The sequence below is a fragment of the Sminthopsis crassicaudata genome, chromosome 2, assembly GCF_048593235.1.
Source record: "Sminthopsis crassicaudata isolate SCR6 chromosome 2, ASM4859323v1, whole genome shotgun sequence".
Lineage (NCBI taxonomy): Eukaryota > Metazoa > Chordata > Mammalia > Dasyuromorphia > Dasyuridae > Sminthopsis > Sminthopsis crassicaudata.
This window is the reverse complement of record NC_133618.1, coordinates 258,716,748-258,733,930: the sequence shown is the minus strand read 5'-3', so window position 1 is coordinate 258,733,930 and position 17,183 is coordinate 258,716,748. Positions and strand designations below refer to the sequence as shown.

Genomic DNA, 17,183 nt, shown 5'->3' with positions numbered 1-17,183 from the left:
GGTCCCATTTGAGTGGATCAAAGTATTTACACTATTTTTTTCTAGGGGTCCCCATATATTCCAGTGTTTCTATAAGGCGCTTCTATTCTGTGTCATCACAATTCTCTGAAAAGAGGTTTTTTAGAGTCCTCCACATGGAGAAAAGCCAAATAAGAAACTCTATGCCTGCACAGACCTTTCCCTATCATTACACATATCTTGGACCCCATTTGATTTTTTTTTTTTTTTTGGATAGGTATTTCTGATGATTGGGCCTTGTAGATCTCTCACTATTTATTTTTCTAGTATCTCCCTAAGTGATGTCATCTTCTAGATGGGGAAACAACCTTGGAAACCTGTCATAACAGAATTTTTCTTGTTGTAGGAAACATACTCAAACATCCTGATCTTCAATACAGCATGTTTAAATTAAAAAAAAAAAAATCAGAATATCACATCAATGACTTTCTTTAAAGAACATGATTGAGAAGGGCTGGAATTCGTGTTTGAAATGTCAATAATTAACAATTGTCAATAATTAAGCTACTTATTCTCGATAAACTGCCTCTCAGAGCTTTGTTATTTAAAGTTCAAAAAAGTTGTTTTTCTAAGCCTGTTCAACAAGTGAGACATGCAGTTTATGATTTTCATTTGCTATTCAAGATCTGAAATTTCCCAGTCAGATTTTAGCAAGACAAGTTTTACTTTCTTTTCCGTTAAAAAAGAGAGAGGGTGGGGATAGAGAAAAAGGGGGGGAGGAAAGAGAAAAGGGGGAAGAGAGAGATAGAGACACAGATACAGACACAGACAGAGAGGAGAAAGGAAGGGAGAGAAGAGAGGGAGATTAAGATTTCGAGAATCAGACTGCTCTGGGACTAGTAATGAGTCACCCTCTTTTTTAAGCTGGTAACAGCCCCTCCCAGTGTGCTAAAGTAACATGACGTCAGAATTGAGTCTGGGCTTTTAACTTCTACAAGCCCCAACCACTCCACTGACTTCATAGGCTACTGAGGAGGAAGACAAGGAGTGCTAATTCTGTGGGTGTGTCACAATTCTCCCCAGAGTTAGCATGGACCTTGATTCTGGGCTCCTGGGTCATCTTCCCAACTCTGCTGCCAATCTCTTGCGTGATCTTGGTGGAGTCACTGCTCCCCTCTGTTCCTCAGTTTCTCCGTCTGTAACAATGGGGAGATTATTTTTCAACAACAGGTAACATATGGAATTGTAACATATTTCTCTGATGGCTAATGATGTATTCAGTGTTTCAAATTTGACTAATGGAAGTTTTTAAAGTTTGAGTATATTGGCTTATTATTTCTTTTCTTCTCCTCAGAACATTTCCCTCGGGTGAGCAGAGACAGCCTAATACTCCCTGGAGCCTGATATCAATGGGACATGGACAAAATGCAGCAAAAGTTTCTCTGACTTCTGGACAAGACCCTGTCCAGGTAGTCTCTGATACTGGACCCCTCAGTCCAGTTCTGGATCAGGTAGGCACTACTTGGTAGTAACAGAAAAAACGTTATTTTATTCAAAAGGGACCCCTAGCTAGTTAAGGCTGTGGAGTTGCCCTTTGGATGATAATGATAGTAAAACTGGAGATAAGGATTTCCAGGACTGGAAACTGGCTGCTTATTCCGAGAATGAGTGTATGTGATCTAAATGAGGGAAACCCCAGATTCATTTCAAGGTTGAAAAGCTGGGAGATCCCCTATCTGTATAACTTTTCTGAGTGTGAAGGGTGGTTTGGTTTGCTCTGAAATGTAGAGCTATGGGAGGAAGATAAAGTGTCTCAAGGTTTCTAGCTGTGAAACCATTATCATCAAACCATCTGGTAGTTTTGTGCCTAATTCCGAAGAGAATATATTTGTAGTGTTTTATTAAAAGCCCTTTATAATTTTATTCTTACTTCTCCCCATATATATTTTATCTTATGGAAAGGAAATATTTTTTATATTAAATAATTTAATCATCCTTACATTCTGAGAGAACTCTACATCTTTTTTTTTTTTTAATTGTGGAAGACAATGAGGTAGAAAATTTTAAAAATTGTTATTTTGATCAATTAGAGCCGTGGATAAAAAAAAAAAAAAATCCTTTGGCAGTAGAGACATTGGTGAACTGGGCAAGGATGGAGGTCAATTTTTGAAAAGACTAAGTTTAATCAGAAAGGGAAAGAGAGATAAGAGAAGTTAGAACTTTCAGCCAGAAAGAAGGAGGCTTATATTAGATGCTGGAAATTAATCTTGGATGGTCTTCATATCAAGTTTAGATTCAGAACGGGTATGCATTGAAGAAAAAAAAGCCAACCACTGAGACAATCTATGAAAGGAACATCCAGAGTTCAGTGTTATAGGGGAAAGCATAGTTTATCCAAGCCAAGAAGTTGATCATGAATGTTGCAATGGCATATGCTGGTATTTGTACAGCTATTTTCCAACTTCAAGTTCAACTGTTATTTCTGAGGATTCAAAAGATAACTTGAAGAAACTTTTTCTAAGCAATTACTAAGTACTAGACAGTGTATAAAACACTTTACAAATATTATCTCATTTGATTCTCAAGAGCTTTGGGAGATAGATGCTCTTAATATGCCTCTTTTAGGGGGCAGCTAGGTGGCGCAGTGGAGTAGAGCACCAGCCTTGAATTCAGGAGAGTCGGGGTTCAAATTTGACCTCAGACACTTAACCCTTCCTGGCTGTGTGACCCTGGGCAAGTCACTTAACCCCAGCCTCAGGGGAAAAAAAATGCCCCTTTTACAGTTGAGAAAACTGAGGCAGAGATTAAATGATGAGTCACAGAGTTAGTAAGGGTCTAAGGCCAAAATTGAACACAGGTTTTCCTAATTCCAGGCCCAGAGTTCTATTCACTAGACTAACTAGTTGTCTCTTTAGAGAACATCATTCCCTTCATTATTTTTGATTTTACTGTTTTTTTGAAGTTATTGCATAAAACATCCCTCACTGGAGATGAAAAGAGAAGAGGAAAATTAATTTAAAGAAAATTTTAAAATAAATTCAATTCTTTTTCTTTTAAGAATATAGGATAATTTTTTTTAAAGTATTAGGCTTAATTTTTTGCCAAATAATTTTGATAGGAAATTTTACAAAAGAATTTATTTACTAAAACAATGGATTGTATGTAAATGATACTTCTGAAGTGTTTTTAAAATCTTTATTTTCTTTAAAATAGGGACTGGAACTTTGATTTCATTGGTACAGGGAACTCCCCTGTGGAGTTCCTTTTACTAAGGTAGGTAGGCCAGCAATCTGCTTCTCGGTAATTTATAGGTTGAGAGAGCTGCCTAGAGTCTCTAGAGATAAAGTATTTTGGGTCTCTTTTTTCAGGTTTATTTAAATTTTTTCTATAATAGCTTTTTATTTTTCAAAATACATCCAAACATAGTTTTCAACATTCACTCTTGCAAAACCTTGTTTTCCATATTTTTCTCCCTCCCTCCCTTCTCCTCCCTTTTCTTCCTTTCTTCCCTAGACAGGAAGTAATCCAATAGGTTAAACATGTGCAATTCTTCTGAACATATTTCCACATTTATCATGTTGCACGAAAAAAATCAGATCAAAATGAAGAAAAAAATGAGAGGAAAAAAAACAAGTAAACTACAATAACAAAAAAAGGTCAAAATACTATGTTGTGATCCACATTCAGTTCCAATAGTCCTCTCCCTGAATGCAGATGGCTTTCTCCATCACAAGTCTACTGTAATTGGCCTGAATAACCTCATTATTGAAAAAGCCAAGTTCATCACATAAATCTTGTTGCTCTTGTGTACAATATTCTTTTGGTTCTACTCACTTCATTCAGCATCAGTTCTTGTAAATCTTTCTGGGCTTTTCTGAAATCATCCTGATGATTGTTTCTTACAGAATTATAATATTCCATTACATTTATATATCATAATTTATTCAGTCATTCCCCAATTGATGGGCATCCACTCAGTTTCTATTTTTTCTTTGCCACACAAAAACAGGGCTGCTACAAATATTTTTGCACATGTGGGTCCTTTCCCCTTTTTTATGATCTCTTTGGAATACAGACCCAGTAGAGACACTGTTGGATCAAATGGTATGATAGCTTTTGGGGAGATAAAATGATTTGTTCAGGATAATGCTAAGAAGCTAGATCTGCACTTAGGCCTCCCTAGTTCTGACTTTATCTCTCAATCTATTAAACTATGTTGACTTTTCTTTAAAAGATAATGAATTTGTTCAACAAATAACCTTGTTAGAAGGGACCTCAGAGATCATCCAGTCCTACCCACTCATTTTACAAATATTAAAACTTTAGAGACATTATCAAGTCACTTGCTTATAGTCACATAATAGTGTTCGAGTCATTTCTCTTAGAATATATCAGTGCCTTTTCCCAGTCTCTTCTTAAAAGCAAATTTCAGCAGTTTATTCAAAATTATTCAAATTTTAAAAAGAGGGTGGAGGTGGTTGGGTCTGTAATTTTACTGTAATTCCTTAGAAATTGAATGACATAAAGTTGAACAACTTCCTCATATTCTAGTCTACACAGGCTTCCTATTGTCTGATAGTGTATTAACAATATCATTTGGGACTGTCATATCTTTGAAATTCTGTAATACAGCAGAAGATTCTTGAAAGTTATCTATTTGATTTAAAATAAAGCCCTGGGGAAGAATCTTTGACTATTTCCAATCATTGGCTATAAAAAAAAAAATTCCATTTTAAAGCCTCCTTTTTCAGGTATGTCTAATTTAATTTTAACTATAATTGAGACCTGTCTTCATCAGCAATCGGAAAGGTCTTGATTTGTTGTAGAAATAGCATAGTCTTAGAGAAATTTCTACTCTAAGTAAAATGTATCTAAGGATAATTTAAACTATTATTTAGGGTGCTTGGTTTGGATTATTTTAACTAATTATGTAACATCCTTATAGCTATCTAGAATCAAAGAATGCTAAAGTTGAATGGGAATTTAGGAATCAGACTACAACTGCCTCATGTTAACTTTCATATCTATTGATGTAATTTTATTCTCATAACAACTCTGTTAAGAGGCAGCAAAGGTGTTGACAAGAATACAGTTCAAATGCTACCCCCAAGACACATATTAGTTGTAAGGCTACAGGGCTTACACTCAAACTCTCATGATGTTCCAGCAACTCTGTAACACTAAATTTCAAGGAAATTGCTTTGCTGAAACGCCTTGGTTTTTCTAGTAGTTGCTATATGGGGAACTGCTTTTCTTGATAAAATTATGAGTCCAAATTTCCTCTTTCTCTTTCCACCTGTCTCCCTACAGGGAAAAATCCCACCAGTTCCATGTAGCAGATACTCTCATTAAACAAATGAGGCAAATGAGAGAATACAGGTCACCTAAGCAGTGAGTGGGCCCCTGGGTTTAAGAATCCTAGAACTCCAGATTCCTAGCTTTTTCCTATTTAAATTAGACAATTCAGCTTCAGGGCTAGCTGTTTCCTCCAGATATGTTTTTTGCCTTCAAGTACCTTTATATCAGGTACTGTGTCTTTCATAAAGATCTATACCAGAGGAGTTTTAACTGGTTAAATTATTTTCAATTTTTTTTTCAAATAATTTAGCCATCTCTTGTAGCATAACATTCTTTGAAAGGTGCCAGAATATTCAAGGTAAAGGAACATTAGCTTAAGATATTTGTTTAATTTCTTCTGTATTGTTTCAGAATATTAGAGTCTTAATCTCAAAGACTGATAAGCATCGAGTTACAGAATTAGGGGATGATTTTGAAAAGTTGTCAAATTCAGGGTATTTTCTGGGCAAAGTTTCACTGTTCCTCATTTTTATTCCTTTCAAGAACCTTCTGATATAAAACATTCTATTATTTATTATTGCTATCCATTGAGGAGAATTATGTGAAATATATAAGGTGATTACTTGGATTAGAGGTTACCTGCTGCTGGTTTTTTGATACAGTGGCTTATTTCACACCAGCATGTTCTGGGGGCAAGGAGTGAAGCTAATTAGTTCAATTAGTTAAAAAAAAACAAACCTTTTTTGGGGCCTTAGGATCTCCATCTCAATTCAACATTCATTAAGCACCTACTGGATGCCCTGCACTGGAGAAAGGAAGTTGTTGTTTTAAAGCAGCCCTTGCTTATAAGCAATTTACAGCTTAATGGAGAAAATAATAATTGATAGACGGGAGAAAAAATTTTCAAATGCCAGTATTATTTTTAGTAAGGCGGGGATGGTATTGTCAAATTTCTTCCAGCTGTGTAAGACTAAAGAGAAAGTGACGCCCTTGGCCCTGACGCCTGGGGAGGGGTGGGCCCACTTAGGAATTTTATGCAAAGGCCCTGCCCCATATCAATGGGGCACCTGTGTATATAATCCATAGTATCTCACTACTTCAAGGAAAAGAGGAGGTGCATTTTTCTTCATTTTCCCCCAGGATCCAAGACTGGCCTTTGCAATTATACCGTGTGGAAAAATGCTCATTCTTTAAAGACTAAGTAACTGAGATAGGAAGGGTTTCCAGCTCGGACCAAACAAAGCAGAATCCTAAGCTCGGGCTACTCGAGGGGAGTTATTCCTGTAAGCTGCCCCACAGGGAGCCTCCCTCATACCTCCCCACCCCGGGGGTGAGAGGACCCCCAACCGAGCTCGGAAAAGGCGGGAGGACGACTTAAGTAATAACGGTCGCCACCTAGCCGGCCAATCAGCGGTGGCTGCGGCTCTCCATTTCCCCCCCGCCCCTCGCTCCGTTCTTCCCAGGCTTTCCCCCACCCCCAACTCCGTTCTTCTCCGCGGTCCCCCCTATCGCCGCCGCGGCCGCCTCTTGGGCCCTCCTCCTGCCTGTCAGTCACTGCCCCGGGAGTAGGGGGGTGGGGCCGGCGGCGGCGGCTGCGGCGGCGACTCAGGCTCCAGTTCCGGGGCGATCGGCGGCCGTTGGGGTGAGTTGTAGGCGGTTTGGGGCCGCTGAAGCCCGGAGCGGGAGGGGAGACGGGGAGAGCGTAGCATTGAGCCGGGCCGAGCCCGCCCGAACCGAGGGAAGCGGCAGTGGCCGTAGCCATCCCTGGAGGGGGCGGACGGGTTGAGAGCTGGGGGCCCGGTCTCCTGCGTCCCCTCCTCAGGCGTCCGAGGAAGGGAGCGGGGGAACGCTCCGGGCCCTTCGGGACGGGTCCTCCGGCTCCCCGGGCCCTTCTTGCCCACGCTTCCTTGGGCCAGGTCGGCCTGGGCCGGGGCACGCTCCTCGGCCTCGGCCTTCTCTTGCTCGCGCCGCCCAGGCGGACCCTCACCCTCGCGGACATTGGGCCCGGGGTGGGAAAGGTGTGGGGAGGCCAGTGTGGGGGTAGGGAGGTGGGGGGAAACCGAGATTTCCAAACTCTGTTTCGCCCTTATTTGCATCGAGTCCTGGAGAGAGGAAGTCGGCGGGGGGGTGGGGGTGGGGAAGGACCTGGTGGAGGGGAATTTCCAGCTCTTCCCCAGGATCGGGGCTTGACAGGAAGCGCTTCGCCTGGAGCCCTTGACATGTTTCTCAGCGGAGGAGAGGAGCTCTGCAAATGGGGGAAGGCCCCTGGGGCCCCTCTCCCGGGTCCCCCCCCCCCCCCCAGGGACTTTACCCTGGGAATCGTCCTGAAACCGAAAGCCAGCGTTTTGTTTTGTGATTGTTTTATCTGTGCAGACCATGAATGGACTCCCCCGGCCGGTTGGTCCCAAAGACTCCTGACCTATGAGTGCGTGCATGCCTTTCCTGGGGGCAGGCCTGAAGGGCTCGGTGTGGGTGGGAGAGCCTCGCACTCTTTTTAAACCCTCACTTTCCATAGTGCTGGGGTCCGGAGAGGGCGAAGGAGACCCCTGCTATTGGAATTCACCTCGGTGCTTTTACAAAGAACTTCCCCTCTGGATTCTCAGCATGTACTGCGTGGAATATTTTTATTGTTTTGAGGGTACTCTACTTGATCAGCTCCAGTTAAATGTATGGCTTTATATCCAGGCTTCAGACTCCCTTGTCTTTAATTATCTTTAATCCTGTTCTAGGCTCCTTTACGACCTTTAATAGTTTTTATTGTTTTACAGATAATGAAACGTGAGACTCCCCGAAATACTAAGTCACTGCTTGTTTAAGTTCATAAAATACTATAGTTTCTATCTGGCAGAATCAGGATTTTATGCGCAGTCTTCAGACTCCCAGCTCCCTGGTCTTTAAGAGAATGCTCTGTTTCTTTTAGGGTCATTCAGCTTCACCTGTATCGGATGGCCAAAGAATGTATTACACTCCCTAGCAAGCTTCATCTTAGTGGGTCACCGGTCAAGAGCGTGATCTCATCCCTGTGGGAAAAACAGTTGAAAAAATAATTTTTTTTTTTTTTTTCTGTTTTCGGTGGAGTGGCGACTTTTTAGATCAGGGACAGCACACTTTGTCATTTACTAGGACTTAAAGCCTTGATAGCAAAGCATGAAAGTCTGATTAGAATGAAATTTGGCTTTCCTTGTTTGGAGCCTTAGATCTGGTTTCTAGTCTCAATCATGGATATGATACAAGTTGTATCATTTTGAGCAAACTGTTTCATCAGCAGATACCCATTCTGTCACATAGAACAAGCACTGGATTAGGTCTTTGGAGACCTGGATTCAAATCTTAGCTTTTCTACTATGTAAAAATGCAATTTGGGATAAATCATTTTAGCTATTTGGGCCCCAGCGTCTTTATTTGTAAATGGGGGAAAGAGGCAGATTAGATCTATTATTAGGATTTTTGGAAATTTAAAGAGGCAAATTTTAATTTTGTTATAAAGAAAAAACTTTCTAGCAGGGCTTTTCCAGAGTGCAGTGGTTTTTTTTGGAGGAGCTAATCAGTTCCCCTTTCCTGGAAGTCTTCATTACAAAGCCTGATTAACTTCTTTCCAGGGTATAGTTGCAGTGATTCTTTTTTGGATATGGGTTAGACCATAGTCAATCTTTTGAAGTCTTTTACAACTCTGAAATTTGTAATTCTTTGCTTTTTTCCTTCAACTTTCTCTTTAAAAAACTTTCCATGAATCCCTAACAGAGCGAATATAGAAATAGAAGATATAATGCTGCTTTTTGAGAAACTTGTATTCTACTAGGAGATCAAAAATAAGCCACTGGAAAAAAAATGTAAATAGTTGAATATTAAACCATTTGATATTGACTGACATTCATATGATCATCTTAGGATGGACTATCTGGGCTGGAATAATCAGAAGGCTTCTTAGGATTTAAAGGATAGATAGGGGTTGGGCCTTGAAGAATGGGTAGAATTTAGATGGTATGTGGTGCAAAAGTGCTATATTTTGAGTCTCTGTAAGAGATGGGGGATGGGGAGGGGACTAGTTAGACTAATGGCCATTAAGATCCCATCCAGCTCTGTAGCTATGTTTTTGGTTTTTTTTTTGTCCTTCCTGGAACACAGTTTCCTCATCTGTAAAATGAGAGAAGTTAATGATTTTTGAGGTTCCTTCCTTCTCTAAATCTATAATCTGGTAATAGAAGGATACTTCCAAATTCCTAACATCCGGTCCTTCACTCTATCCACTATGCTTCCTATCTATCCTATCAGAGGCAGTTAAGTGACTCAGTGGATCTAGAGTCAAGGAGATCGGAATTCAAATTCATCTCAAATCCGTTTACTAGCTGTGTAGTCTTGGGCAAATAATTTAACTTCCTTATGGCTTAGTATTCCCATCTGCAAAATGAGGATAATGGCATCTTCCATTTCAGATAATATAAAATGGAGATATTTGTAAAGTGGGGTAAAACTTAAGAGTACTTTTAAAGTGTTATTATCTCACAGCATTGTAAGAATAAAATAAACTGTGAAATCAATTTAAGGGGTAAAATACTTTGTAATTGAAAGATACTATTTTTCTCTGAGAATGTCATATTTTCAATCATGAAAAAATGTATTTTGTAAGTAATTTCAGCACAATAATGCAACCATAATCTACTTTTTCTACTTTGTGAAGTCTCCATATTGCTCCATATTGCTGCATGCCTAAGCAATCTTTATGAAGAGATTGCTGTTAAAATTGTTTTCCATGTTATTATGCAAAATTAAAAATATATATTTCAGTACCTTTTGTCTTTATTTCTACATATGTTCTTTTTTTTTTTTTTTTTTTCTTCCTCTTTTTCTGAGGCAATTGGGGTTAAATGACTTGCCCAGGGTCACACAGCTAGGAAGTATTAAGTGTTTGAAACCAGATTTGACTCGGGTCCTCCTGATTTCAGGGCTGGTGCTCTACCCACTGTGCCACCTATCTGCCCCCAGATATATTCCTGTACTACTCCTTCCTTGATAGCTTTCTCCTATAAAAACCCAGTGATATAATAGTACTTGTGTTCCAATTCTGCTTTTGATACACTGATTTTATTTTAGGCTTGTCATTTTACCTCCCTGAACCTCAGTTTCCTTATCTGTAAAATGAGAGAACTTCCAGTTTAGGCTGTTTTTGCTTCTACCTCAATAGTCTTTTACCTCTCAAGGAAAAAGAGAAGATATATTTCTTCATTCCTTTTTCACTGTTTTGAGTTCCAATTTAGTGGAAGAATGCTATTCCTGAAAATTGACATTTGAATGATGTTTTGATAAAAATTATAATAGTTAAATGGAAAAACCTGGCCAGTTTTTGAGAGTACAAAGGAGCTAGACTTTGGTAGTATATAATTTGTATAGTTGTAAAAATTGCATCTTTTTGCCATAGTTGATGAAAAGCCCTCTTTAAAATCCCTTTCATACTTATAAGATTTAAGTTATTATTAAATGATATTTTGTGTTATTTGGTGAACAGCCAGTTAGAAAGTTATTGATCGTAATATGCAACACCTGTGTCGATTATGGGCAGAAGTGTGCTATAGTATATCCCTGGCTCTTGACTCAAATATGAGTTGTATTTGAAAACATATCATTGTAAAAATTTCTTACCAGTAGAAAAATTGACCTAGGTGGAAAAAATTATGTTTTCATGCTGCAACCAGCACAATGTTATGGATACTGGGTTGTGTGTGTGTGTTTTTTTTTTTTTTTTTTTTTTTTTAATGTTTTCAAAACTTGGTATCTTTAAAATCATTTATAAAAATAATTTTATTAGTGTTTTAGTCATTGAACTGTTTAGTATTCATAAGAATGGATTTTGTGTAATGAAAAGAAATTGGAATGAATTGGGGTATGTGATACAGGGTAAGCTTCATGAGGGCAGAATCTGTGTCTTTGAATCTTACAATATTTCTTGAATTAGTATTTATCTGCTTAAAATATTTGTTGAATGAATGAAAGACGTCCCTCCCTTTAAAATTAAATAATTTTTGGATTGAACTATATGCAACAAATTAAATGAATATACATTTGAATCTATTAATACTTAAAATTTGATTTCTGCACACCTGATAATCTCTCTATTTGTTGCAGAGTAGTTTACATATAAGCAGGTCCTTAATGAATGTTTGTGAATTGAATAGTGCTTCCTCTGTTGCCCTTTATTCATTTCTGTGTTGGGGCATTGTTTTTTCTTTTTATAACAAAATAATCAATAGATAAAATTAGCACCTACTATATTCCAAGCATTGGAAATATAAGTAAAAGTACTCTAAACAATTCTGTTTGCAAGGAACTTTCTAATAATAAGCATCCATAAGTACTTTTAGATTTGCAAAGCAATTGATGTATATTGTATTTTTTGATCTTTACAACTGTCCTGTGAGCTAAAGACTCATTTTATAGATGAACAAATTGAATTGCAAAGAAATCAAATGACCTCTCTATAGTCACAAAGCTACTAAGGATTATTGGGTCAAAGAGTGTGTGTGTGTGTGTGTGTGTGTGTGTGTGTGTGTGTGTGTGTGTGTGTGTGTGTGTATTTTGGTGACTCCTGTATACTACCAGATTGCTCTCCTAAAAAGTTCTTTCAAGCCTTCAATTCCACCACCAAGTATGAATCCATTAAACTTTGCCAACATTGTTTTATATCTCTTTCTTTCTAATTTGATAGTTATGAAAATAATAATAAATTGTTAATAACCTATTATGTATTGAGTATTAGTGATATAAATTTAAAAGTTAAGACAAACATGCCCGCCTTCTGGAGCCTCCCTCTAGAGGGATAAAAAGAGATAATCACTTAGTTTACGCAGTCCCAGGAATTGTGAGTATAAATAAAGACCAGTGGATTATTACAGTCTTAAGCAACAGCAACAATATTGATTTGATTGTTTTTTCTTGGAGTGTGGGGATTGGGGGGAAGATGGCTAGTTAATGGGACCTAGACAGGTGCCACTTAACTAAGCACTAAGCCTTGGTCTCCTAGTGACTAGCTGCTTAGGTAGTGATGATAATGATCACAATAACTAGCACATATAGTGCCTGCTATGTAGTAGGTGCTATGTTAAATACTTTGCAGATATTATCTACTTTGATCTTCACACAAAGATCCTGAGATGGAACTGCCATTATTCCCATTTTACAATTGAGGAGGTAGACAGAAGTGAAGTCAGACTCACATAGTATCTGAGGCTGGACTTGGACTTGAAGCTTTTCTGGCTCCAGATGCAGAGTAGCGCTACAGAATACTAGCTACATACAGAATATCTAGCTACAGAATACTGTGTTGAAATTTTAATAGTTTAAACAGTTTAAATTATTTAAATTATTAAAGCTGGATGGGGGGGGAGGGAGAGAATTTTAAATTTTCCTGATTATCAGTGGAATTAATGGTATTGTTTATATTCATATTTTTTGACTATCTAGTGGGGAGAAGGCACTACTTTTGAATATTTATAATTAGTCATTATAAATATATATGCTAATATTTACCTATTAAATTTGTTGCAAGTATTTTAACTTTTCATTTTTTGCAATGAAAGACAATTTCTTCCATTTGTTTAATAATTTATATCTGTTTTCAGTTGGAATAAAATAAATACATTATTTCCTTTTTTTCCCCATTTTATAATTCATTTTCTTGTCCTTAATTCTGTGATCCAGCAGGAATTTAGAATGGCATATATTGTTCTTTTATTTTTAAAATAATATTTTAAAATATTCCAAAATAAATGAGTACTATTCTTCCTAGAGCATTTATGGATTATCAAGCACTGTGTAAAACCATTGTAGATACAAAAAGAGGCCAAAGCCAGTTCCTGCCCTCAAGAAGCTCATAGTCTAATAAACAGCGCTGTACAGAATAAATAGGAAGTAAATAAGGGAGGAAAATACTAGAATTAAGATGGGATTTACGTTATTAAGAAAATGGGATTTTAGTTGGGACTGGAGCATTGAAATGGATATTATTTCCACACATAAACAGGAATTTGGTATCTTTTTTTTTTTTTTTTTTTTTTTTTTTTTTTGTAGAGAATTTTTCCCCTAAAAGTACTAATTGCATTATCAATTATTTAATTCTTTCTTTTCTATTCTCTTTTTTAAACTTAGGTTACCTTTTGTTCTTTCTGCTTAAATGAAGTTCAAACCTGCCTGTGGCTGATTTTGTTAGGAGTATTATAACAATTAATATCCAAAGTTAGTTTTATTAAACTATAACTTGAAGAGTTAGGTCTGATTCCTGTTCCTGCTTCCTTTCTTATGAAGTCAGGATAAAAGCTACCTATGACATTATAGAAGTGTTACACAAACTGATTAAATTCTATCCAAGATTAGTGTTATCTAAACTGTGACTTAGAGAGTTAATTAGAGCTGGGCTCTGATCCTAGTTCTTTTCTTGGTAAAAAAAAAAAAAAAAAAAAAAAAAAGGCACAATTGTCCAAGACCTACTTCACAGAAATGTTATGAAAATTGATGAAATGTCTACAGTCTGCTCTAGCCCAGATTTCTTAATGGTTCTTGCCCATGCTCTGTTCACTGTCTTCCTGCCTTTTTTGGCTAGAAGATTCTGGTGTGGGAAATCTTGGTTATTTATAGTAAGCAAGTGAGACAGGAGAGAGGGAAAAAACCAAAGGTGACAATAATACAGTTTTACTTAGAAAAAAATTCTTAATGCAATAATGTACAAATTAACTTGGACAAAGTAAATTAATTTATTGACTTTTACAGTAAAGTTTTCACATTTTTATTTAAACAAACCTTAATAAACAACATGTTTTCCTTTTGCTGTAATCATTTGTTTTACAAAATTTGACAGGGTTTTCAGTTTTGAGGTATATTCTTTAATATATCATTATGAAACCACACATCACATTGGATCATAAGCACAACTTTTGACAAGCATTCTATGTTTCCAAGTCTAGCCTTGATTATAGCCATATAAGTTTTCATTTAAGTTTGTCAGGAAAACTTTTATTTTCATCTTTTGGACAGATTTTTTTTATTATAAAGATTTTTTATGACTCTGTATGCATGAGTAATTTTTTTTTATAACATTATCCCTTGTATTCAGTTTCCCCTTACTCCCTCTCCTAGATGACAGGCAATCCCATACATTTTACATGTGTTACAGTATAACCTAGATATAATATATGTGTGTAAATCCAATTTTCTTGTTGCACATTAAGTATTAGATTCCAAAGGTATAAGTAACCTGGGTAGATAGACAGTAGTGCTAACAATTTATATTCACTTCCCAGTGTTCCTTCTCTGGGTGTAGTTGTTTCTGTCCATCATTGATCAACTGGAAGTGAGTTGGATCTTCTTTATGTTGAAGATATCCACTTCCATCAGAATATATCTTCATACAGCATTGAAGTGTACAGTGATCTTCTGGTTCTATTCATTTCACTCAGCATCAGTTCATGCAAGTCTCTCCAAGCCTTTCTGAATTCATCCTGCTGGTCATTTCTTACAGAGCAATCATATTCCATAACCTTCATATACCATTCTCCAATTAATGGACATCCATTCATCTTCCAGTTTCTAGATACAACAAAAAGAGCTGCCACAAACATTTTGGCACATACAGGTCCCTTTCCCCTCCTCAGTATTTCTTTGGGATATAAGCCCAATAGCAGCAATGCTGGATCAAAGGGTATGCACAGTTTGATAACTTTTTGGGCATAATTCCAGATTGCTCTTGGACAGATTTCTTAATCTGTGATATATGGCATAGTATATAATCATGTTAAAAAGTCTAGCTCTATTTTAGAATTTCTGTAATTTTTAAGTAGTTCAATATATTTACTAGAACTCAGTACTTCAAGGAGGAAAAGATTTTCAGGCATGCTGGAATTTTTTAAATCCCTTAAAATTTTTTTTTTGAGTGGATGGATTTGTATTCTGATTAAGATTCCCAGGTCTTAAAGGCTCACTTGGACCTATTCTTATGGTGTTTTTGGCTTTAACATTGAATAAGGAAGTCTCCTCAGTAAAAAAACAAACAAACAAAAAACATTCTTTAGTACTCCAGGCTTTGTACTGTCATGCCCATAATAAATTATGAGGGTGTGGTTTTTTGGTTGTTGTTTTGTTTTTAACATAGCATTGATTAGTAAGTTTTTTTTTTTAAACTGTTCTTCCAACTGTACACTAGAGCAGTCAGTAACAATCCCTTTTGATCCTCTGCTGAAGGTCGTTGTGTGGTGTGTGTGTGTGTGTGTGTGTGTGTGTGTGTGTGTGTGTGTTATTTAGGTTATTTTGCATGGACAGTTTTTTTCTCTTTTGACTTTCCTTTGCACTTCACGATATTGATGCTATTTCACTGTTAGTTTTAATGGGTCTTAACTTCTCAGCAACAGCTACCATGTTATCTCTAACATCTTTAAAGTTGCACACATAATACTGAAATGTGTGCTTTAGAGTTGTAATTTTTGTATGTTTTTTTTTAATCTATTCTTTAAAACCACATTGTTAAAAAATGCAATTAAGGTGAACAGTGTAATGTGGTTATGGAACTAAATCTAAGACTCAGCTCACAGAAGCATCTAACTAAAAGTTAGTCACCAAAATGACTTTACTAAATTATAGACCTGACATTTATCATTTCCTCATTCAGTAAGCTCCAGTGGATCTATCAATTCTAGGATCAAATACAAAAACCCTTTCTTTGCTTGGTGCTGTCTAATGATACTCTGGATAATAAACAAAGTACTTTGAAAATATTAGGCATTATTGATTAATTTCAAATGATGGCATTATTTGTAATTTCAGATTTCAAAGGTGATTCTTAATGATTCTTGCCTATACCTTTGTCTCCCTGCCTTTTCAGCTAGAAGATTCTGGTGTGGGAAATCTTGGTTATTTATAGTAAGCAAAAGTTGAATCTTTAGTGAATGGAGTTTTAAGATGTTACTAACACAAATAATATTACAAAATAATGTAATCGCTGTAGGCAAGTATTTGTTCTCCACCTCCCTGTCTTATTCAGTTTGCATGTATAAACGAATCATAAATTGCAGAATTGGAAATTCTCCTAGCAGCAGTGGCTTGCTTGATTTACTTTTGTTACTTTGACCTAACTAGTTGCATTTTAAATAAGTCCCAAAGCTTTAATTCATTTTTAATCTCATAAATAGTATTGCAAGTGACATTTCAATCTAATATTTTTTTGTAGGCTTTTGATTAAACTCAATGAAGTTTGCTGCATCAATTGACACTTCCTTTCATGAAAGATTTCTTTGTAGTATGTGATGCTTGCTACTTGATAGCATTTTATCCATAGTAGAACTTCTTTCAGAATTGGGAGGCAGTACTCTCCAACTCTGTTGCTGTTTTATCAACTAAGTTTATGTAATACTTTATATAATACACTTCAATATTGTTGTGTCTCAGGAATAGGGAGGCCCAAGGAATGAAAGAAAAACTGTGAATGACAGGTCAATGGAGCACACATTTATTAAATTTGCAGTCTTAATGGGCATGGTTTGTGGCACCCAAAAATACAGTATTAGCATCAAAGATCACTGATTACAGATTACTGTAACATATAATAATGATGAAAAATTTGAAATGTTGTAAGAATTATCAAAGTGTAACTTAGACAATATGTTAGTGCATATTGTTGGAAAAATGATTCAATAGACTTTGATAATGCAGAGTTGCCGTAGACCTTCAGTTTATTAAAACACAACAACATATCTGTGAAGAGTAATAAAGCAAAATGCAAAAAAGGGGGGGGGGAGTAAGCCTGTTATAAGGTCCTGAATGGTGGGTGTAACTGAAGAAGTGAGAAAATTGATTCCCGAGACAGTCTGGAACACCACAGGGGTAGAGATTTAGCTCCATGGTCACTCTCCAGGAAGTTCTTCCAGTCAGAAATCCAAGTTTTGAGGCCT

General features: G+C 36.9%; 1 protein-coding gene across 6 annotated transcripts in view; it reads left to right on the top strand.

The window, feature by feature from the left end:
• Positions 1 to 964: 964 nt before the first annotated feature.
• Positions 965 to 17,183, top strand: part of TRAF2 (TNF receptor associated factor 2) — a 66,476-nt gene continuing 50,257 nt past the window's right edge. For 2 of the 6 annotated variants that reach the window (XM_074289099.1, XM_074289098.1), the window contains exons 1-2: positions 972 to 1,188; positions 1,313 to 1,469. In XM_074289099.1, the coding sequence (XP_074145200.1) occupies positions 1,049 to 1,188; positions 1,313 to 1,469 (297 nt within the window). In that variant the 5' untranslated portion in view covers positions 972 to 1,048. Of the gene's footprint in view, positions 1,189 to 1,312; positions 1,470 to 6,363; positions 6,899 to 17,183 lie in introns of those variants that run through there. The other 4 variants (XR_012486351.1, XM_074289100.1, XM_074289101.1 and 1 more) reach the window with 4 other exon arrangements.